General features: G+C 42.7%; 1 protein-coding gene across 2 annotated transcripts in view; it reads left to right on the plus strand.

Annotated features, from left to right (window-relative positions):
* Positions 1-24,723, plus strand: part of LOC126248010 (dynamin-binding protein-like) — a 222,855-nt gene that overhangs the window by 180,089 nt on the left and 18,043 nt on the right. The window contains exons 19-21 of one of the 2 annotated variants that reach the window (XM_049948593.1): positions 198-393; positions 612-883; positions 11,343-11,393. In XM_049948593.1, coding sequence (XP_049804550.1) covers positions 198-393; positions 612-883; positions 11,343-11,393 — 519 coding nt within the window. Of the gene's footprint in view, positions 1-197; positions 394-611; positions 884-11,339; positions 11,394-24,723 lie in introns of both variants that reach the window. The other variant, XM_049948592.1, reaches the window with a different exon arrangement.

The following is a 24,723-nucleotide window of genomic DNA, read 5'->3' on the forward strand; positions in this document are numbered from 1 at the left end:
AGCTTTATTTTTTCACTTAAAATCACATGTTTAATAGTTTGTCATGTGTATCATAAGAGTCTCCTAATGGTTTTTTTTGGTTGGTTGGGATTATTGTGTATTTTCTATTTTGAATAAGCTTAAGCTCTATATGTAAGAATTTTAAAAACATTTGCAAATATATGTATGTATATGTGATTATGTTCCCATGCTTTCAGGTTGCATTGACTCAGAGTGACAGTCAGAAGACATATCTGAAAAATCGTTATGGAGTTGATACACTATTTTATACTACCAAATCATACACAAGTAAACAGCCATTAGAATTGTCAGTTTCCACTGGGCATTTAGTAGCAGTTATAAAGAAACAAAATCCCATGGGAGATAGTTCAGTGTGGTTTGTAGATGATGGAGGTAAGTTACATTTTTTTCGCATTTGTAATAGTCTTATTTTAAATTACAGTAAAGAAATTTGTATAGAAATTGTACAAATTTGGCTAACCATTTTTGAAGGATAGTAGGTAAAGCGACAGAATAAAAAATTAGGGTTGCGTGTCGTCAGGCAGTAATGTTTTAAGACCATTTAAAAAGTTCATATTTCCGTTATTTAACAACTTTGCATTCTGTTGCAGCCAATCAAGGTTTTCTTCCAAGTAGCATCTTAATTCCAAACAGAGGTGAATCGCCAGTTATGGACACAGAACAAGGTACAAAATCAAAACGAAGTCAGCAACAAGACATCACTGATTCAACTAAACAGTTTCCGTCTCCACCATCATATGATGATGCCCTGGCTACATCCATACAGATCCCTAATCAGTCTGATATTACAAACAGTCAGACTCCTGTCCTAGAAGCTGAAGATCTCAAAGAAGACAACTATGAAGAAATTTATGATCAGAGTGTAAGAGCAGCTTAATTTTAAATAACTTTTATATGACTGATAATTTAACAAATGCATAAATCAGTCCTGTTTATAATGAGCCAAGTAGCAGGCTTTTTATAGTTACAGAGACATTTATGCTGTCATGTGATGATTTTATTTTTGAGATAGGTGTAAAAAGGGGATAATGTAGACTTAAATTTTTTACCTAAGAATACACTCTAGTTTGACTTTGCAGATTATCTGCTGGTGTTATTTTAGTGTTGTGAGTTAGTTAACCACCATAAATAATAAGAGCTCAAATAACTGAGCAAGAATGCAGTTTATTTGCATAGTATTTTTGTTACACTTCAGAGCTTTGTAAAGCCCAGAATAAGGAGGTTGTACTGGCAAGTGGGCAACGTCTGTTCTCAGCATAATGTACACACACTTCTTCAAATCCTTAAGAATGAAAATGTTTGTGTTTCCATGGTGGGATACTGGTGTAGGGAAAAGCATTTAAAATTGTCTGTTGTTACATTAGGAATGGTGATTTGTGTGTGGGTAGGGACTGTTGTGATATGGAAAACTCTGATGGAAATTGCAGTGCTGTCCAGGCCATGTCACAGAAAATAGGTACGGCTTTGAGTGTCATGTGCCAGCACTCTACCATCCCATTGCTACGTGGGTGGTAACTAGTGGTGTTTAGTGAGTTCAAGAAGTAGAGCAAATTTGAACTGGTGCCTTCAGTATGTTGCGACATGTACTGAGCAGCCAAACTAGTCAGTTCTTGCTGTGAGGAATGTCCTGTTTGTTGTTTCTGCAGAAAAGTATATGATAGGACTAGCTTCTGGTGTACTTCTCAGTGCTGTAAGATTATATTTCAGTCCTCCAGATGGAGGCAATGGACCTACCAGGTCATTGTGGATGTTTGAGAAATAATGTGTCATTTCAGAAAATTGGTGTGTTATTTTAAAAAACTGGCCTTTTGGTTTCTGGGTCAGACACTTGCTTGTGAAAAACAGCAGGTATGAATGGCTTAAAGAGCATGCTTAGAGACATAGTGCAACAGTGGATTTTTTAAAAAATCACACAAGAGGCACTTTTTTAAGCTGCATATCCTTGTCTTGCACAAGTTTTTGTAGCTGTGTATCAGCTACTTGTGTTGCAGTGAATTTATCAAAATCAGTCGTATGTGAAATTGTGTTTAGCCTCAGAAAATAGTCTGAAACAGTGTTACCTGTCCCTTTTACATGTCTTAGATCTGTAGTAAAGTAACTGATAAAATCTATTTGCTGTGGGGAAACATTTACTTAAATTTTTTTAAGGCAAAAGCGATGAGTTTGTGGTCCGTGTATATTGCAAACACCCCCGTGCTTCCACGTACAAGTGGAAGTGCTGGATAGCCTCATATATTGCAAGCAACTTATGATCATAAACACTCCACCTGGTCTGAAGCATAAGCCAGGAAAAAAATCCAGGGGTGCCATACACCGTTAACTTATTGCTGGAGTGCCATGCTAATTGCCAGCTGACTAGCATCCACACTTACAGCAAGGCTGACCTTTACCTGGAATGAAATTTTCACTCTGCAGCGGAGTGTGCGCTGATATGAAACTTCCTGGCAGATTAAAACTGTGTGCCCGACCGAGACTCGAACTCGGGACCTTTGCCTTTCGCGGGCAAGTGCTCTACCAACTGAGCTACCGAAGCACGACTCACGCCCGGTACTCACAGCTTTACTTCTGCCAGTACCTCGTCTCCTACCTTCGCAGGAGAGCTTCTGTAACGTTTGGAAGGTAGGAGACGAGGTACTGGCAGAAGTAAAGCTGTGAGTACCGGGCGTGAGTCGTGCTTCGGTAGCTCAGTTGGTAGAGCACTTGCCCGCGAAAGGCAAAGGTCCCGAGTTTGAGTCTCGGTCGGGCACACAGTTGTAATCTGCCAGGAAGTTTTCTGACCTTTACCTGTTTGAAGGTGCACTGCATTTCCATGGTCCAAATCAGTGGGTGGCAACCAGCGGTGTTGTGGCCCGCCAAAGCTACTGTCAGGGGTGCCTGCATTGCAGCTGTTCTTGGCATGTGTCATCGATAAAAACTGACCATTCCTAAAAATATTTGCAGCTTAAGGGAACAGATGCCTACTGCAGAAACTGTGACCTAAGAATTGCACTTGTTATTTCCAGAGCACAAACTTGTTGTTGTCATTCAATATCAAACCGTTGTCTGCTAGCCTATTAAATACAATTTGTAAATGGTTATCATGTTCAGCTGATGTTCATACGTGTAGTACATCATTAAGGTAGATGATACAGAAAAGTAGTTCATGCAGCACTTTATCTGCAAATTGTCTCCAGGACTGTGCAGCATGTTTCAGCCAAAAAGGCACTTGTAGATATTCAAACAGACTGAAAGACTTTATTGCAGTCTTCAGAACATCCTGTTGTGCCACCAGAATTTGGTTGTAAGCATTTCTGAAGTCTATAACACTGAATATGGTTGCTCCAGGTAGTGCACTTTTAAAGTCTTTAATATGGGGAATAAGGTAGCAGTCTGGTAAGGTGCAAACATTTAGTGCATGGTAATCCTGCACAGCCTCCATGTTACATCTTTCATTTTATTGAGATGCAGTAGAAACGTCCAGGATCTGTTCGATCTGCAGATTATTCCTGCTTGAAGCAGTTCTTTGATTGCTGTTTTTGTTGTGGCATATTTTACTGGAGCTAATCATCACAGTTTCTGGCCAATTGGTAGACAAGGTGTGATCCCAGTGTGGTGCAATATTTTGTGCTTCACATCTTGCAAATGTGTGCTCAGTCTAGAGTGTGAGTTTGTGTGGAAAATGCTACTATTTCTGGAAGCCTTGCCTAATTTCTGTGTAACCATTTCTGTCACCATTTGAAGCCATGTTGCGCGTAGGGTGATTTCCAAGCTGTAACAGTGTAGGAAACTGGCACTTAACATAAACTCAGATACATCAGCCAGCACAGAATTCCATTCCACCATAGTTTTGAATTCATTTTAAGTCAAAACAGGTTAATTATTAGCTTCAGTAAGCTGTACACGTGTGTGAGACTTTCTCTTTAGATGCAGCATTGCCATTAGGGTGCTCATGTCAGACTCAGAGTCCACCAGATATGTATGAGACTATTGCTTGTCTGTTATGTACATTCATTAGTATTCATTAAAAACATTTGCCTGGTCTGTATGGGTTGGTGGCCACAATGCCATTGTTTCTAGTTGTTTGATAGTAGCCACTTGTCAAGAAACTGTCATGTGGGTGCCACTTTGTTTTGGCAGCTGGTGCAGAGGTATGTTGGTGTGTGGCGAATTTGGCAGTGTTGTGTTCATTGACAGACAGATGCTTATAAATGTTCTTGCAGCCTGATGCACCTAATAATAGGTCACTGTTTGCTTTTGGATAAATGCAAGGTGCAATGTACTTCGTATCCTGTGCACGTGAAGTGGTGTGAAACCAGCATTCGGGTGAGCATTGCTTCACTTACCGTTCTTTTTTTTTATCATTGCAAGGTATGGAGCAGTGGAATTGTAGAATGGTAATGTCTGCTTGTTTAGCACAGAGTTGTCTCATCTTGCTTCTCAGCAATCTGTTATTTGAGTGTGTCCAGGATGTGTTGGAAAGCTCAGCATCATTTGTTTTGCTATGACATGGTTTTAATAACATCTGACACTAGAAGCAATTTCTGAGAGTTGAAGACTGTCAGTATAAATTGCAATTCATCACTTTAAACACCATATGCAGCACATAAAATCTCCAGCATACAAAACAATAATTATGGTTGCTGTGGTAAATATCATGGAATTTCCTTTTCACTTCACAGCATAGTTGGAACATTGCAGCGATAGGTAGAATGTTTGTCACTGCTATGGGAAATCCAAAACTTTGCAGAAATTGGGCCTTCACCATTAGAAGTTGCTTTAAATGTTACCTGAAGTGGTGTTACTTTAAATGTTGCCTGCGTCAGTCATTGGAGGCATTGTTGGTTCACTTTTAATTTCTTGTTATTTAGTGTCAATTTTTATTCTCTGTGTCATCAGTGTGTCTTGAAGTTAACCACAATAAATAATATTAACTCACAATTGCTAAGTAAGGACTCAATTTATTTACATCTTCCAAATAATTACACAGCATTGATGTGCCTATATAACATGAGTGATTCAAGTAGTACCAGAGAGGAACTAAACAACAATCTGCTTTATCGACCAAAGAGAACATACTATACTCAAACAGTTGTCACACTTCTACTCCCACAGTGCTATTAAGTGTTGAATGGTTGTTATATCTACCCAAGAAGCTGAACACTCATTCTAATCCACTGTATGCAGTAAATGTTAAAGTGGGTTCATGTTTGATCAATTCTTTGATGTATAAGATTTGCTTTATGGCTATCATGGTTTTACCATGACGAAACCATCAATAAAAACTTACTGTCTATACAATGTGCCATTGGAACATATACAGAAAGTAAGATCATGTATAACATAACACTAAGAGAAATTAAAAATATGTTACCCATTTTTCACTTACTTACTGACCTGCCCAAATCCAACAAACCACAATTTAAAAAAAGATAAAAATAGTATATTTGTATGAAAAGTGATGACATTATAACTGAGTAAAGGGAGTGTTTTGTTAAAATCTCAAATGAAGAATGTTGGTCACAAAATGTAAGTAAGTGTCAGTTGTGAAAGATGCAGTGGTGTGTCATAACTTTGATTACAATATTTTCCAAGAAATTGACATGCACAGTGCTGCTGTTGAATGACAAGAACACCACCCATACCATCACCTTGTGCCTGCCATTCAGCAGTAGCACCATATGTGTCAGTTCGCTGGAAAATACTGTGAGAAGGACACCACTGTTGTTTCTTACAGAATGCAAGATATGCATATTATAAAACAATTATCAAATGAGAACTCTGCAGGCATACATCTCACATGTGGTCTGGCTGAGGACAGTACTAAAAAAGCAAATCATCTTTATAGTTAGTCATATAGGATGCTCTTAAATGCCAAGAATATTTATGCTATTGGTAGCTGCTCAAGAGAAGCATCATACTTTGCACCATGTTGCAAAAATGCCATTTGAGCCAAGTAATTTTAGGAATGAGTAACAGTGCAAATGCTGTTTTGTGGCAGGTGGGCTGGTTGTGGTGGGGTAGTGTCGGGTGGGGTGGGTGAGGGAGGTGGGAGGCACAGAGAGGGACTGCAGACGATGGCTAGCCGCTCAAAGGGTAGCTGGTTTGCTGGCTAGGAATGCAGGAGGGAGGGATAGCAGATATAATTGTAGCAGCTGGTGGGAACTGGCACATACTGAAGGTGACATGGAGACATGAATTGGGAGGTGGTGACAGGGCAGAGGAATATGAAACCATTTGGGTGGAGAAAGAAGAGAGAGTGGGTTACCTGATGTCGAGGCCAGGACAATTATGGGAGAGGAAGATGTCTCGTAAGGATAACGCCCATATGTGTAGTTCAGAGAAGTTGGTAGTGGAGGGGAGGATCCAGATGACTCAGTTCATGAAGCAGCCATTGAAATTGAGCATGTTATGCTCAGCCGCATGTTGTGCCACTGGATGGTTAATTTTGTTCTTGACAACAGGTGGTTGGTAGTCATACCAACATAAAAGTTTGTGCAATGTTTGCCACAGAGTTGGTATATGACACTCTGATGGGGTAGGCTAAGCTGTGGGTGGATTGGGCAGGCCTTGCAACTGGGTCTTCCATAGAGATATGGTCCCTGTCGAAAGGGTTTGGGGTTAGGATTGGGAGTGGCATGGGGGTGGACTAGGATGTTGTGGAAGTTGACTAGGCAACAGAACACTGAATTAGGAGGCGTGGGAAGGGTCTTGGGAAGGATGTCCCTCATTTCAAGACACGATGATGGGTAATCAAAGTCCTGACGAAGAATGTGGTTCAATTATTCCAATCGAGGGTAGTATCGGTTGATGAAGGGGCACTCTTTTGTAGCTGATTTTTTGGGGTGGCGGGAGGATTGGGATGTGTGTGGGAAATGGTGCAAGAGATATGTTTGCGATGTAGGTCTGCGGAATAGTGCCTGTGTGTGAAGGCCTTGGTGACACCATCAGCATACTGGGCCAGGGGCTTCTTGTCACTGCAGATATGGCATACCCAGATGGCCAATCGGTATAGGAGGGATTTTTTGGTGTGAAAGGACTGACAGCTGTCGAAATGTAGGTACTGTTGGCGGTTGGTGGTTTTAATGTGGACAGAGGTAAAGATGGAGCTATCAGGGACTAGGAGGTCAACATCCAGGAAGGCAGCCTGCTGGGTTGAGGAGAACCAGGTGAAGTGGATGGGAGAGAAGGTTTGATGTTGTAAATTAACTAGGATAAACTGTCTTTGCCCTGAGTCCACCTCATGGAGATATCAACAAATCTAAACCAGACTAGGGGTTTGGGGGTTTTGGAAGGCTAGAAATGTTTTCTCTAGATGGCTCATAAACAGTTTGGCATAGGAGAGTGCTGTGCCAGTGCCTATGGCTCTGCCCTGGATTTGTTTGTATACCTTCCCTTCAAAAAAAATGGTTCAAATGGCTCTGAGCACTATGGGACTTAACATCTGAGGTCATCAGTCCCCTAGAACTTAGAACTAATTAAACCTAACTAACCTAAGGACATCAGACACATCCATTCCCGAGGCAGGATTCGAACCTGCGACCGTAGCGGTCGCGCGGTTCCAGACTGTAGCGCCTAGAACCGCTCGGCCACCCAGGCCGGCCTTCCCTTCAAAGGAGAAGTAGTTGCATGTCAGGATAAAGTTAGTGAGGTGCATGATGAATGAGGTAGTGGGTTTAAAGTGTGAAGCACATTGGGAAAGATAATGTTCAATAGCAGCAAGACCATGGGCACGAGGGATGTTGGTGTTTCAAGGATCTGGCATCAACAGTGATGAGTAGGGTTCATGAGGTAAAGGGGTGGCGATGGTGGAGATTCGATGTACGATGTGGTTGGTATCATAGTGGGAAGTTAGGTTTTCGGCAATTGGTTGGAGATGTTGGTCACTGGCAGCTGAAATTCTTTCAGTGGTGGCACAATAGCCAGCTTCAATGGTGTATCCAGGATTGCTGGGTTTGTAGATTTTGGGGAGCATGTAGCAGGTAGGGTATGGTGTGTCATAGGGGTGAGAAAGGAAATATTTTCAGGGGGGGGACGTTCTGCCAAGGGCCAAAGGCTTTAAGCTGGGATTGGGGGTCATGTTGGGCTTCTGGAATGGGATCACTCTGGCTGAGTTCATAGGTGGAGAAGTCAGATAATTGGCAGAGGCCTTTTGCCAGGTAGTCACTGCGATTCATAAAATAAGCGGTGAAATTTTTATCTGCAGGTAGAATGATCAGGTCAGAATTTGTTTTGATGTTGTCTATGGCTGTTCTTCCTTATACTGAAAGGTTGATGGTATTAGTAAGAGACCTAGGGGAGGATGGTGTGGCCAAGATGGAGGTAAGGGATTCCTGGAAGGTAACTGGGGGGGGGGGGGAGGAATGGGGGAGGACGGGCACATGATTAGATGGTGGTGTGAACTGGGAGAGGAAGCTCTCAATTTTGGGATTAGGTTAGCTTTGGTTGGAGGTATTGGTGGCAAAGAAATGTTTCCATTGCAGGAATTGGGAGAAGGAGAGTAGATCTTTGCCAAGTTAAACATAGTTAAATTTGGGTGTAGGGCTAAAGATGAGGCCTTTGGTTTTGGTGGAGATGTTAACAACAGTGTTCTGGGAATCTTTCGGCTCTGGATTTAGTGGAGTGTTGTAGGGAGTTTTTGGGAATGTGGTAGGCTGAAAAGGTCAGGTAGGCAGGGTCTGGGTGCTATGAGGTTGACGTCAGCAGGTTGGATAACGTATGGAGGTGGTGTCTGGGATGCTCTTCTAGGTGCTAGAGAGCAAGGGATTCAATTTCAAAGATGTGATGTGTGTAATAGAGATTTTACAGTAGCAGTTTCTTGCAGAGGGAGCAGAGGTGGTTCTTACGTATTTGTGCATGTTTTTGCATGTCTGTACATATTTGTACATGTCTTTTCTGTTATCCAGCTCCCCTCTCAACCATCTAACACCTTCATTTGCCCATTTCCACATAATTTCCGTTTTCCAAACGCCATCCATGTCACAGTGGACTCCTGCTCCATCTTTCTGCACCGGTTCAGTATCCCTTTCCCTGGTTAAAACTCTCAGTCCCACTTCCTGTTCTTAAATATTATCTGAACCATTAAATCCCCCCTCCCCCCCCCCCAAAAAAAAACTGTCTAACCATAAAAATTCCTTTCTCTGAGTCACATCTCTCCTTTCACAATGACCTTCACCTTTACAGATTCCACAAGTCCCTGGCCCTTAGAAACCTGGTACTGCAACCTCTGCTCCTTCCACAAGATACTGCTACTGTGCAATCCCTACTACTTATAACACCTCTCTGAAATTGAATCCCTTCCTCTCTAGCATCTGGAGGAGCATTCCAGCGACCAGCTACATAAGTTATCCTATGTGCTGATATCCTACTGCTCCCTTGGGGAACCACTATCCAACTTATTCCATCCACCGACTCCCCTTGCTCTGATTCCTGCAATGAAAACACTTCTGTGCTATCAATCCCTCCAACCAAAGCGAACCTAATCCCAACATTGAATGCTGCCTCTCCCAGTTCAGTTCATACCACCATCCAACAGTGATCCTCACCCTTCTCCCATCTAATCACCCCCTGGTTACCTTCCAGGATTCCTCAAGTCCAACTTGACCTCACCATCCTCCCCAGGTCCCTTCCTAAGAACATCAACCTTTCAGTAGATAAGGACAGCCATAAACCACCTCAAAACAAATCCTGACCTGATTATCCTACCTGCAGACAAAGGTTTCACCACTTTGTTATGAATTGCAGTGACTACCGAGCAGAAGGCCTCTGCCAATTATGTGACTCCTCCACCTAGAAACTCTGCCAGAATGATCCCATCCCAGAAGTCCAACATAACCTCAAATCACTGCTTAAAACCTCAGGCCTTTCCCAGAACTTCTCACCGAGCGAGGTGGCGCAGTGGTTAGACACTGGACTCGCATTCAGGAGGATGACGGTTCAATCCCGCGTCCGGCCATCCTGATTTAGGTTTTGCGTGATTTCCCTAAATCACTCCAGGCAAATGCCGGGATGGTTCCTTTCAAAGGGCACGGCCGACTTCCTTCCAAGTCCTTCCCTAATCCAATGAGACCGATGACCTCGCTGTCTGATCTCCTTCCCCAAAACAACCAACCAACCAACCAGAACTTCTCACCTGAATCCATGTGCCTCCTCAGTCCTATGACACCTTGCACACCAACGTTCTACATGCGCTCCAAAAACCACAAAATCTGGACATCTCATTGTAGCTGGTTATTGGGCCACCACTGGTAGAATTTCAGCTCTCATTTACCAATACCTCTAACCAATTGCCCAGAATCTAGCCTCCCATGTCAATGATATCAACTACTTCTTTTACTGACTCTCCGCCATCTCCACCCCTTTACGTCCTGGATCCCTACTCATCACTGTTGCTGCCACATGCTTATACATCATCATCTCTCATGCCCATGGTCTTTTCCAACTGACTAACTTTATTCTAACATACAACTACTTCTTCTTTGAAAGAAAGGTATACAAACGAAGCCGCAGCACAGCCATAGGCACTTACATGGAACCTTCCTATGTCAAACTGTTTATGGGCCATCTAGAGGAAACATTCCTTGCGGCCCAAAACCTCAAACCCGTGATATGATTCAGGTTCATTGATAATATCTTCATGATCTGGACTCAGGCCAAGACTCCCTCTCGCCATTCCATCACAATCTTGACACCTTCTCTCCCATCTGCTTCACCTGGTCCTTCTCAATCAAGCAAGCCACCATCCTGGATGTTGACCCCCTCCTTTCTGAAGGCTCCAATGACACCTCTGACCACATTAAACTCATCAGCCACCAACAGTACCTGCATTTCGACAGCTACCATCCCTTCCATCGAAAAAAATCCCTCCCATACAGTATGGCCACCCAGGGACAGTGTGTCTGTAGTGCCTTGCCCAGTATGCTGAAGGTCGTCTCACCATCGTATTCACAGCCAGACACTATTCCCCAACCTAGTCCCCAAACAGATCTTCTTTTCCATTTCCCCACATGCCCCAGTCCTCTCACCGCCCCATACTGGAACAAGTGAACCACATCCTTCATCAGGTCTTTCATTACCTATCATATGGCTTGAAATCAGGGACATCCTATGATACAGTATGAAAATCCTTTTATCCAGTAAAGCAAGGTTTATACTCAAGGGATAGCACCTGACCAGAATGTGTCAGCAACGTGATTCAGTCTTCAGATTAAGTGTATTTAGAATTCCTCTGGAGTATAGTTGATTTAAGAATGTTGCATGAATACATAGTTTTCTTCTTTAATAATTTAAATTCCTTTTAATAATTTTTTCCAGTTGTAATAAAGCTGTTTTGTTTTTCACAGCAGCAGCATCTGTATTCAGAGCTTGTATTTGAGCCAGACCAGAGAACAAGAGAGGTAAGAACACACTTTAGGGGGAAAAAAAATACAAACAAACCAGTGACATATTTTGTGTGTGTGTGTGTGTGTGTGTGTGTGTGTGTGTGTGTTTTCATGATTATTATGCTTCTATTAAACTCTCCTTTATTTTTGTGCAAAAGTTATGGCATTATGTTGACTATGGCATCATCTGAAGAACTGTAAATTGTAACATGCGTGAAAAGCATTTGAAATGTAAGAATTACTCTTCTGTGGATGCTCCGAGTCCTGAGAGTAGTGGGCATCGTGGTGGACTTTAAGAACTTTGTGGTACCATAAACAATAAGAATTAGTATTGTCACATCTAGTAAAAAGGTTAAGGAGAAACATTTTACCAAGCTGGAAACCAAAATGTAGATGTAGTAACAAAATGTCATAAAGCCATTGTGTCCTCTCCTGAGGTAAGTTGGCTCGCAACTGTTGTGACTGGTCCTTGATATCATGGACACTGACACTGGGACAGGGTTGACATCTGGGTAGTTCCCATACATGTTCTATCAGGAATATATCTGCAGAGCTTGCTGGCCATGGGTGTACGTCAGCAACATGCAGACAATTCATAGACACACATGCTGTTCATGGACAAGTATTATCCTGTTGAAAAGTGACACCATGGTACTGTCACATGAAGTAATGCAAGAGGATGCAAAACATGTGTGACATATCATTGTGCCATCATAGTTCCTGCCGTCACTACCAGCCGTGTCTTGAAGTCATACCCGATGGCTCCCCACACCATGAACCAGCAGTAACACCACTGTTGCCTCTCTGAAACATCAGAAGAATGTCATCTCTTCCCAAACCACCACCATACTCATCAATGGTGGTCATCTGGGGTAATACAGAACTGTGATTCATTCAATGAACACAGCACCATACCAAACACAGATGTTTCTGTTGTTAACAGCAGCCTATCAGGGGACAGTAATTTCATAGTCCAGCTACAGCTAGTCTCCAAGTAAGGGTGTAAGGTATCATAGAATGTTACGGAGTGTCCACTACTTGTTCTCGGATGACACGCACCATTGCAAATGCGTTACGATGTGCTCAACCGGAAACTTGACGGTGAGTATGTCTGCCTTCATGTTCACACCCAGTTCTACATTGGGCCACTGTCGCATCTGAATGCCTCAAAAATGTGGATATTACACAGTTTGACCAGCTGGCCAAATGCAGACCTGTAATAAAGCCCCTTTCAAAGTCTGTCTTGTGCTGATAAAGCTGTCTCACATGAGTATGCAGCACCTCTGTGTCCTTCCCAGTGATCACTCAATATCTGATGCTGTCCATGCCTGTTTTATAACCTAGTAGGCCTGATAACAACGTGAAACATGAGCAGCCCTAATACACTCTGATGATCATTGTACCTGTCACAGAGAATTGCTACTCTTTATAATCATTTAGAGACCCACCAATTGTGTGTACGTGTACAAAGTTACATTAACATCTGATAATATCTCTTGGGTGCTTCCATTTTTTGGTATGGCAGTGTACTTTCATTCATTACTCCATAGAAATTCATGCTTTTAGCAGTCGCTGAACGCAGTTTATGGTGCCTTGTGCTTAAGAGAAGCTGTAAACATATTTTGCCATGTATATAATAGTTTTACTTGTTCATGTGTGAATATTGATTCATAATCAAAAGAATAGGTGCTTTTCATAATTTTTCCCCAAGTAAAATAAGAATTATTGATACATCTAATTATATAGTTTTATTCCTTACATTTTTGTCTGTAAGGAATTGTCTTTTTGTTCACATTGGATGCTCCCTGTAACCGCTGCACCAGGTGGAATGACCTCATGCAGCCGGTACACCAGCCATCGGTCAGAATTCACAAAGCCCTCCTATTGGACCTGTAACAAAGTAATTTGGCATAACTCATTTTAAATATATTTTCTGTCAGCACATATAAGATAATTGGAAAATATTGTGTTCTAACAAAATGGTAATGTGTTTAAAAAAGACTTTGTTTTTGCCCAAAAAGTTGAAACAAAAATGTGCACTGAAAATATACTTTTGAGGATATCACAAAATGGCCACATGCGGATAGAGAATTCAGTTAGAATGCAGACATCAAATTCCAATAAAATCATATTTACCATCCTAAAGTTATGTTTCACACCAGTTTGAAAAATACTGTTTCAAGAAAAACACATTTCGATCCCTGGACCGTACAGCAATCCTTCAGATTCAAAAGGTGGTGGTCCTCCTCCATCTTCTTCTTGGCCATGGTGGTCCTGTGGGCCTCTGTAGTAGTTTGTCATCCATTGCTCTGCTCGCTCTGCACACTTTTTGCGTACTTTTGTGCAGAAGTTGTGACAGGTTGGTCCAATCTCAAATTGATGCACTTTCAAAATTTCCGTAATGCATTTTAGGCAGTCATTGAAATTGCGTGGTGCTACATTGGCCATTATGTTGACACTCTTTTTTTCCACACCGTGAATAGTTTTTGGAGACACTTTTTCACAAATCACTTAGTAACTTGATAAAGGAGTTTCTGGAAAACTTGGGATGAATACCACAATGAAGTAGACACCCCAGAGAACATTTTAAACAAAAAAATCATTTTTTTGAAATTTTCCAAGAGGACCTACTTCTGATGTAGTCCCGCTCCCTCCCCCTCCCCCCCCGCCCCTCCCACACCCCACCAAAAAATGCCTCAAACGTAATGGAATACAAGGTAGAAGTTCCAGTATGTAATCAGTAATCAAATTTACAAAGTAAGTAATTGTTTTAGTTAACATCAAAAATAAATTCTTATTGTTAGACTGGAGTCTCGCTAATGCAGAATTAACAATTTACTCATCTAACCTTCACTGTTCTTTGTCAATAACAGTAGAAAATAATTCACTTAATAATATTCAGCACAAGAGCATTTACATCTCTCATGGACTACATAACTACACATCACCTTAACATATGGTAATGGAGGCATGGTCTTCAGAAAATACTGTATTCCAACTAAACATATATTTCTCTATAATGTTCAGAGCTGCTTCTTGCTTTGGAGGCTCAGTATTAGCTTCTGATGTGGCTCAGGTAGCAATCAGCACAACTTTTTCTGCCATACAAGCAGTACTCTGACTCATCATGTGGCAACTTCGACTCTTACCTACAGCAATCTCAGTACACATCAAATAATTAACCTTCTACCAGATACAGTATAAGTGCAAGCATTCAGTTCACCAGTTACAATATTCCTCATAATGAAAAGGAAGGTATGAGGAAAATGAAGGAAAGGGGAGTGGGTAAAAAGTAAGTCCTTTTGTTCTGCTATCCAGCATAACGCACAGCATCCTAGCGGTTTCAGCAACACAAGTGATTATAGTGTAAATACAACTCTGTATGCAATTGTGGCCTAAAGTTGCTTAGTCCCACAAGTAACCTGATAAACACTACCAAGATTATCAGAATCCAGTTGGGTTTTGAATCTGTGTCTGGTCGTGCAGTAACAACTTTCTACCATCAAGCCTTATGGTTTGTCTCTTTCTGTGGTGCACCAATGTAGATGCAGTTTTTTTGCGTAAAAGAGGTTTGCACGGTCTCTAAAGCTCTTACGCCTGGTAACATCAAGGTGCCCACAACGCAGCACACTAATTCCATCGACTGTAGGGAGTGTTGATAGGAAAGATGAAAGAAGTAGCATGTATCACGACATAAAAATGAAACAGAAAGAAATGTCATGAAGAGCTATGAGCAGAAAACTCTACCCTGGAGTTATCTTAGCACATAACATTCAGAAATATACATCTACAAACTTCTCATCATATTTCCATATGTCAACCGTCAACTAAATATGAAAAGTGGACATCAGAAATCAACATAAATGTAATACTCCAACAACAATGATGCTTAAAACTGTGATAAGAAACTCACTGCAGCACACTGTTTAAATGGAAGTATTTGTGTAAATCACACATGCATTAATCGTCACACCAATATACGTCTGAAGTGCTTATCTGGAAACAAATATGCATTCATCATACCTCATTGTAACTACACTGAAACAAAAGTTTAAATTTTGAATCATTCCACTAAGTAAAAACACCTCCAAACACAGATGTAATAACCGAGTAACATGGAAAATTTAACACTAAACAATATGATTGTCCATTTAAAACTATAATTTCAGGGTCTGAGAGTCCCTTTTCATTCTAAACATTACAGTGCCCTAGTACATAGCAATACTTACCATACCTCTGATGCGCAGAGGGCAGTGGTAGGTGGGTGTGGCTGTGGGCCGTACACACACGGTACTCGTGTGGTAGCTGCACAGGCGGTGGGGACGGCTGGCTGCACGATGACAAAGATGGAGCCACCGGTGTCTAAGATAGACCTCAAGCTGTGCAGATGGGCTGCTTCAATGACTGGGTAGCCAGGCCACGTGGACACAGAAAGTAGCAGAACAGTGCTGCTGATGTGAGGGCGACACAATGCTGATCTTTATGGGGGCCACAGCATAACCGACGGTGAACAGCCTGGCACACAGTTCTGGCAGCTTGGCTGACAGATCCAGCTGTGGCGCGATGTGGCTCCAGCGATGCTCTCAGGCAGGGCTGGCAGGCAGCACAGTGGGAAGGCAGTGTGGCCAGCGATGTGCCACTCCGCTGATGGGCAATGCCTTTGGGCAGCAGCAGCAGCAGCAGCAGCAGCAGCAGCAGCGGCAGGTGAGCCGCACCAACCGTAGATTGCGTCTGTGTGCTTGGCGAGGCCTCAGGAGTGGCTCAAATGCACTGTGTGTTTTTGCACGCTCCATGCGTGTGGATGGCTTGGTGACAGCACAGCGCACAGTTTTGCAGCAGTCAAATGCACCTGACATGGTGCAAGCTGGAGCACCTCCTGCATGTGGCTGCACTGGCTGGCAAAAAGGCTGTGAGCAGCATGCTACACTTTGCTCCAGGAATGGTGGGAATGTGCTGACGTGACTCACTTTGGATTACTCTGCAGTGCCCGGGTCACGACGAAATAACAGTGGTGAATATTTCTGATGGGCCACACAACAACCAAGCGAGGTGGCGCAGTGGTTAGCACATTGGACTCGCATTCGTGAGGACGGCAGTTCAAACCTGCATCCTGCCATCCTGATTTAGGTTTTGCGTGATTTCCCTAAATTGCTTCAGGCAAATGCTGGGATGATTCCTTTGAAAGGACACAGTCGACGTCCTTTCCCATCCTTCCCTAATCTGATGGGGCTGATGACCTCGCTGTTTGGTCCCCTCCCCTAAATCACACCACCCACCCCACCACACAACATTTAACATGAACTGGAAATTTTACAACCTCCTTTCAGACCAAAATGTGGGTTAGGATGCCACTTCTGACACCAATTTGTACAGGGTACAGAGTGGAATAGGTGGGTGTTGAGAGATTTGGCAAATTAAGAGTTACTTAAAGAAAACTATGAATATATGGTCAGTGACAGTATACAGAAAGGGGCTTGCTGTGGGGGCAGAGATCAGAGGGTGATTGCCAGTTTATGAGTTGGGCCTAACTACTTGGAGAAAGGGAGCAAAAGAGGTGTTGATTCACATTCATGAGGTTGGTTGCTGGTCCTGGTGAACAGAGCCAGGGGTAGATGGCAGGAGCCATCTGCCCTGTACGGAGACTTGAGCAGAAGAGAGTTTGCTCTGTTCAACCACAGGAACTGAAGAGTAAGTCACAACTGTCCTCTGTGCTGCGGGACCCTCTAGCAACCACACAAGTGATCCATCTCCCACGGTCCGTGTTGGCTAAATGGTGGCACGGAATCTCCAGTTCATTCAGCAGAGATGCCGGAAAAGTGATGTGATGTCCAGTTCGACAACTTATTCTGGATTCAATCAGTCCTTTCCTGAAAGGGGGGCAGGGACTGACTGAAGCTGTATTGGGAGAGTGTTTGTAAAGACTTGGTTGAGGCCTTTGAAATAACTTTTTTTCACTAAATTCCCAAATATTCTTAGACCGACTAGCCTCTCTGCACACGTGCATCAGGTTCATTCACAAGGATGTCATCAAACGTGCTATACACAAACTAAAGTTTGATGTATTTACAACTATTTAAGTACTCTTTGAGTTTGTGATTCAGTTGTGAATATGTGGTTCAGCAGTCAATTGTCATTGGCATTTACTGACAGACAAGCAAATTTTAAGGCAGCAAGTGCACAGGATAGGAAAGTGACTGCAGTAGGATAAGCTGGGTGGCTACATAGACGTCTTGCATCTTGGTCTTCCACAGGGACATGACCCATGTGACAAGAGGATTGGAAATAGATGTGACGTAATGATGGAACACTATAGTTCATATATTGGATGGGCACTGGAGTGAGGTGGGAAGGATGTTTCTCATTTCTAAGTGCAATAATAAATAGTCAAAGCACTGTTGAAGGATACACTTGATTTATTTCTGTTCAGGATGGTATTGCGTGATAAGGAGGGTGCTCCTTTGCAGCTTGTTCCTGAGGGTGGTTGGAGGATTAGGGATGTGTGTGAGGATATGGCACAGGAATTCTGTTTCCAGACTAGATTTTGAGGGTTAAGCCTGTCGGTGAATGTGTTAGTTACCTCTTCAGCATACAGAGCAAAGGATTCCTCATTCCTGTAGATGTGCCATCCTCAGGTTGCCAGATTGTATGGGAGAGACTTATTGGCATGGCATGAATGTACGGGTGGTAATTACTGGGCTTCATTTTTTTTCTCCTCCTCCTCCTCCTCCTCCTCCTCCTCCTCATCCTCATCCTCAGGAAAATCCTGCATGGGTCTTAGCTGCTTCAAAAAATTTCCTCCATCCCCCCCCCCCCCCTCCAGTGCAGCTCTGCAACATCCTCTAAGAGATTTTATATCCTCTTTCACATTATTTGTCCACCACTTTGTGGGGCTTCCTCATTGTTTTGTCTCAGCTGGCCTCCATTCATAAAAAAATTTGTTGTTCTTTCAGCACTCTTCCCAATAAAATGTCCAAGCCAGGCCATTTTCCAGTGTTTTATTGTGTCAGCTTCTTGTATTAACATTTGTTCAAGACCTGCATGTACTGTTATTGATCTGAACTGCTCCATGGATCTTGCATGGCACCTTGTGTTCAAATATTCTGAGCTGCTGCTCATCAGTACTTTTTTGTGTGTTGTGTCTGTTTTTTCGGTCATGTCCAAAAGAACAGATACATTTTGATTCTATGGTAATTGTGAATCAACACAGAAAGGAATTATTAACATTAGCTGCTGGTGGGCATTGATTTAAATCAATGAGGAAAGTTGAAAATTTGTGCCGGACCGGGATTCGAACCCGGGTTTCCTGCTTATTAGATGATGCACTGATCACTGCACCACCTGGACATGGTGGTCATTGCAGCTGCAAAGACTACCTAGCACACCTCCCATCAGACCCAAATTCTCAGCTTATCCACATACTTCAGATGTAGTGCCCCTTATGCATTATCCTCATTACTCACAGCATGCTACGGTAGTTCGTGCAGTTGCGATGACCACTGTATCCAGAAGGCTCAGTGGTCAGCGCATCTACCTAGTCAGCAGGAGACCTGGGTTCGAATCCCTATCCGGCACAAATTTTCAACTTTCCCCACTTATTTAAATCAGTGCCCACATGCAGCTAACATCATTAATTCCTTTGTGTCTGGATTCATAATGGCTGCAGTATCAAAATTTGTCTGTTCTATCATATATGTCGAAAAGGGCTGATACCACATATACACTATGTGATGAAAAGTATCCGGACACCTGGCTGAAAATGACTTATAAGTTCGTGGCACCCTCCATTGGTAATGCTGGAATTCAATATGGTGTTGGACCACCCTTAAACTTGATGACAGCTTCCACTTTTGCAGGCATATGTTCAATCAGGTGCTGGAAGGTTTCCTGGGGAAGGGCAGCCCATTCTTCACGGAGTGCTGCACTGAGGAGAGTATCAATATCAGATGGTGAGGCCTGGCACAAAGTCTGTGTTCCAAAACATCCCAAAGGTGTTCTATAGGATTCATGTCAGGTCAGTCCATTACAGGGATGTTATTGTCGTGTCACCACTCCGCTACAGGTCGTGCATTATGAACTGGTGCTCGATCGTCTTGAAAGTTACAATTGCCATCTCCGAATTGCTCTTCAACAGTGGGAAGCAAGAAGGTGCTTAAAACATCAATGTAGGCATATGCTGTGATAGTGCCACGCAAAACAACAAGGGGGTGCTAGCCCCCTCCATGAAAAACACGACCACACCTAACACCACCACCTCTGAATTTTACTGTTGGCACTAAACACACTGGCAGATGATGTTCACCAGGCATTCGCCAAACCCACAGTCTGCCATCGGATCGCCACATTGTGTACCGTGATTCGTCACTCCACACAACGTTTTACCACTGTTCAATCGTCCAATCTTTACACTCCTTACACAAAGAGAGGTGTCGTTTGGCATTTACCGGTGTGATGTGTGGCTTATGAGCAGCTGCTCAACTATGAAATCCAAGTTTTCTGACCTCCCGCCTAACTGTCATAGTACTTGCAGTGGATCCTGATGCAGTTTGGAATTCCTGTGTGATGGTCTGGGTAGATGTCTGCCTATTACACATTACGACCCTCTTCAACTGTCAGCAATGTGTGTCATCAAGAGACGAGGTTGGCCTGTACGCTTTTGAGCTGTACATGTCCCTGCTTGTTTCCACTTCACTATCACATTAGAAACAGTGGACCTAGGGATGTTTAGGAGTGTAGAAATCTCACGTACAGACATATGGCACAAGAACACCCAATCACCTGGCCATGTTCTAAGTCTGTGAATTCCGTCGAGTGCCCCATTCTGTTCTCTCATGATGTCTAATGAGTACTGAGGTCACTGATATGGAGTATCTGGCAGTAGTGGCAGCACAGTACACATAATATGAAAAACTTATGTTTTTGGGGTGTCCGGATACTTTTGATCACATTGTGTTTAATTAAGGTGAGGATCACCAATTGATCACTTCAGTGCAGATGTACACATCACTTGAACTCTTGTGGGAAACAGCAGAATGTCATAATTAATGAGGATAATTGGCAAGGAGCACTACATCTATAGTACATGGATAAGTTGATAATTTGGTTCTGGGGGGATGTGTGCTAGGGTAGTCTTTGCATTTTGCAATGACCACCGTGTCCAGATGTCAGAGTGGTCAGCGCATCTGCATATTCAGCAGGAGACCAGGGTTCGAAGCCTGGGCCAGCACAAATTTTCAACTTTCCTCGTTGCTTTAAATCAGTGTCAACTAATTTAAATCAGTGCCCACTATCAGCTCATGTCATTAATTCCACTGTGACTTTTTTGTGTACATATTTCACATTTATAGGTTCTGACTGACTTGATCATGACCTTGTATACCTGTCGTTTAATCTGTCTGTGTAATATCCTGGAGGCCAATAACTTCTTAAACATGTGGAAACTTCTATTACTACTTAAGATGCAACATTTTATTTCAGTTGCCATGAATTAATCTTATTAATATTAGATCCCAGACATTCAAAGTTCTGTACATGTTCAATCCTGAAGCATGCTGCTGATAACTTATTCAGATTGTCATTTTCCTTCATGGTGAACATTATGTACTTGGTCTTCATTTCATGATTACAAAGCCCCCTAGTTGTAAGGATCCCTTCAGCTCATCCATTGTTCTCTCTGATGAGCCTCTTCTATTAATAATCGCCACATCACAGGTGCATGGTAATATCTGAGTAGGCTTTGTAACTTTATAATTAGATATTTGGAGTTCCCAAATAGCTGCCTCCAGTGTCAGGTTGAAAATAATGGTAGAAAGGGTGTCCTCCAACCTTACTCTGGTACTGATGCCAAACCAAGTATTTCATTCAGCATCCAGTTGCACTGCCACCATGGAACCAGCCAGGGTTGCTTGAATGAGTGAGACATACTTAAATGCTATGTACTCAGTAATAACATATCATTTGGCATTTTTGTCATGTTAAGACCATCAAAAGTTTACTTACAGTCTACATAAAGTTTATGAAGTTCATTATTACATTCATATGCCATTTCATGTATTTGCCTCAGGGGAATATCCGATCTGTTGGTGACCTATTAGGTAAGAAGCCATTCTCTCAAAATCTCTTTTGCATATAGAGTGGCCTATTGTAGATAATATTAGACAAAGTGTTATGGGGTACATTCAACAGGGTAAGTCCTCAGTAATACAAACAGCAAGGCTTGCCCAATTCGTTATGTATTGATTAAATCATGCCTAGTGTACGTTCTTGTGGGATTCTTTCTTCGCTTCCATGTCAACTTGATAAATTCCAGAAAGAGATTTTCACTCTGCAGCGGAGTGTGCGCTGATATGAAACTTCCTGGCAGATTAAAACTGTGTGCCCGACCGAGACTCGAACTCGGGACCTTTGCCTTTCGCGGGCAAGTGCTCTACCAACTGAGCTACCGAAGCACGACTCATGCCCGGTACTCACAGCTTTACTTCCGCCAGTTTCATATCAGCGCACACTCCGCTGCAGAGTGAAAATCTCATTCTGGAAACATCCCCCAGGCTGTGGCTAAGCCATGTCTCCGCAATATCCTTTCTTTCAGGAGTGCTAGTTCTGCAAGGTTCGCAGGAGAGCTTCTGTAAAGTTTGGAAGGTAGGAGACGAGGTACTGGCGGAAGTAAAGCTGTGAGTACCGGGCGTGAGTCGTGCTTCGGTAGCTCAGTTGGTAGAGCACTTGCCCGCGAAAGGCAAAGGTCCCGAGTTCGAGTCTCGGTCGGGCACACAGTTTTAATCTGCCAGGAAGTTTCATATCAGCGCACACTCCGCTGCAGAGTGAAAATCTCATTCTGGAAACATCCCCCAGGCTGTGGCTAAGCCATGTCTCCGCAATATCCTTTCTTTCAGGAGTGCTAGTTCTGCAAGGTTCGCAGGAGAGCTTCTGTAAAGTTTGGAAGGTAGGAGACGAGGTACTGGCGGAAGTAAAGCTGTGAGTACCGGGCGTGAGTCGTGCTTCGGTAGCTCAGTTGATAGAGCACTTGCCCGCGAAAGGCAAAGGTCCCGAGTTCGAGTCTCGGTCGGGCACACAGTTTTAATCTGCCAGGAAGTTTCATATCAGCGCACACTCCGCTGCAGAGTGAAAATCTCATTCTGGAAAAATCCCCCAGGCTGTGGCTAAGCCATGTCTCCGCAATATCCTTTCTTTCAGGAATGCTAGTTCTGCAAGGTTCGCAGGAGAGCTTCTGTAAAGTTTGGAAGGTAGGAGACGAGGTACTGGCGGAAGTAAAGCTGTGAGTACCGGGCGTGAGTCGTGCTTCGGTAGCTCAGTTGGTAGAGCACTTGCCCGCAAAGGCAAAGGTCCCGAGTTCGAGTCTCGGTCGGGCACACAGTTTTAATCTGCCAGAAAGTTTCAACTTGATAAATTAATGGATTCACTTAACAAGATTGACTGCCCCCCCCCCCTCCTTTTTAAAAATACAATTCTGCAGTTGTTCCATCAGTTGCTGGTGCTTTTTAGCTTTTTAGGCCATTCTGTAATTTCAGTACTGCTGCTAAGATGGCCTCTTCTATCTTCGGGTTTGCAGGATACAGGACATAGTCAAAGTTTTAATTATCACCTTGAATAAACCTAGCAGCGACCATGAAACTTTGTGATGGTGTTGGGTCCTTCTCTACATAATCATCCTTCAGTGAGACACATTTTCCAATTATATATGACCTGGCAGAGACCTCATTTGGAAACATATGCATTGTGACTGTTCAGGAAATGTTCCACTTCAAAAGTCTCTTCATTGTCATGCTGTAAATGCCTGTTATGCAGTGGTTTTACTGTCTGAGGAAAGAGGAAGAATCATTGGGTGCTATGTCAGGAGAATAAATGTAGAGAGGCAAATTTTGATAACCCAAAGAAGCAACATGTGTGATTGAGCCCTGTGATGAATAATATGGACCATCCCCCTTGGGCAACTTCCTGTAACACTTTGTTTGCAATGCCTCCTGTTGCTTTGTCAAGAGAGTTCAGTTGCATGATCCTGTGATAGTTTGCCCATTATGAGCATAATCTGTTGGCACCACACCAGCACCATCTTGCCCAGTGGTCGTGAAACTCACTTTTCCACTGCTCAATTTGTTCCTTTGTGTCGGTGTCACAGTGATGCACACAGCACTCATCCATGGTGACAAGATGGCTAAAGAAGTTATCTGGATTGGTTTGACACAATTGCAACATTTCAACTACTCTATCGATTTGGTAGGCTTTTTGAGTGGGCGTGAGCACTAACAGAAGCCAGTGGCCAGCAACCTTTTCAGTCTTCAAAATGTCCTACAAGATATTGAAACCTGATCTGTGACTAATTTTCACTTTTTCCACTGTCACTATTGGATTGTGGTGTGAGGATGTTACCAGCACTGCAGACACATTCCTGCAAACAAACAAAATAGTTATTACATAACTTTATTTTTCCTAAATGAGAAAAAAAACTGAGATACGTCTCATAGTATGGTAGCTGCTCACTTGTAGTATGACTGTCTTCCAAAATTCCATTAAAATAATCTCCCTCTGTCAAGAACATCTTGGTTATTGTCAGCAAATCTCCCTCTTTATCCATATACAATGTTATGTAGGTCTGTATTCCAGAGTTCCTTCTTTGATTTTGTTATAAAATTACCTGCTTCCATTTTTATCATAATGTTTGTCCATCTCCTGTATCTTTCTCCTCATAGCCTCCTTTTTTCTCTTCCTCCAAACTCATGAGGCCTTTAACTTGTTATTGTATGTTGTGTGATAAGATCTTGTTTGTTGTAAGCATTTCAGTTTTCTTCCTTTTTCTGTTTAAGTGTCTGTCTTTATTGGTCATTCTACCATTCTTCATTTATGTCTTTTCAGTTCCGCCATTATTTCATGTGCCATTATAAGAACAGTATTTTTAGTGAAGTAATATTTTCTTTCTATGTAGTCTGTGTCTCAGTCTGCTCCGATGCTCTCGGACTATAGATCTGGCTTTCAGGTGTGTTATGTTACATTTCTTTGCTCTAGGATTATTTCCTTTGGTGGCCATGGTAAGTTTCCTCCTCATGATTGCAAGCCCTTCCCTTTTCCTAAAAATACATAATAATCATTATTAGCTCCTGTAACTTCCCCTTTTATATTGATTAATTGTTAATCAATCTAGGCTCCAGCTAGCTCGCGGTAGAAGGTTTGTGAGGAAAGTCACAAAAAGAATTGTCTTGCTGCACTGTATTTACACCGAGTGCGTGTTGGTTGTACCGGCTTACTCAGATGAATTTTTGCTCCCCAACGTGTACGAGCCTAGTTACACATAAATGCATACAAACTGAGATTATTGCCCTAATCATGATTACAGCCT

This window comes from Schistocerca nitens, chromosome 3 (genome assembly GCF_023898315.1).
Source record: "Schistocerca nitens isolate TAMUIC-IGC-003100 chromosome 3, iqSchNite1.1, whole genome shotgun sequence".
Taxonomy (NCBI): domain Eukaryota; kingdom Metazoa; phylum Arthropoda; class Insecta; order Orthoptera; family Acrididae; genus Schistocerca; species Schistocerca nitens.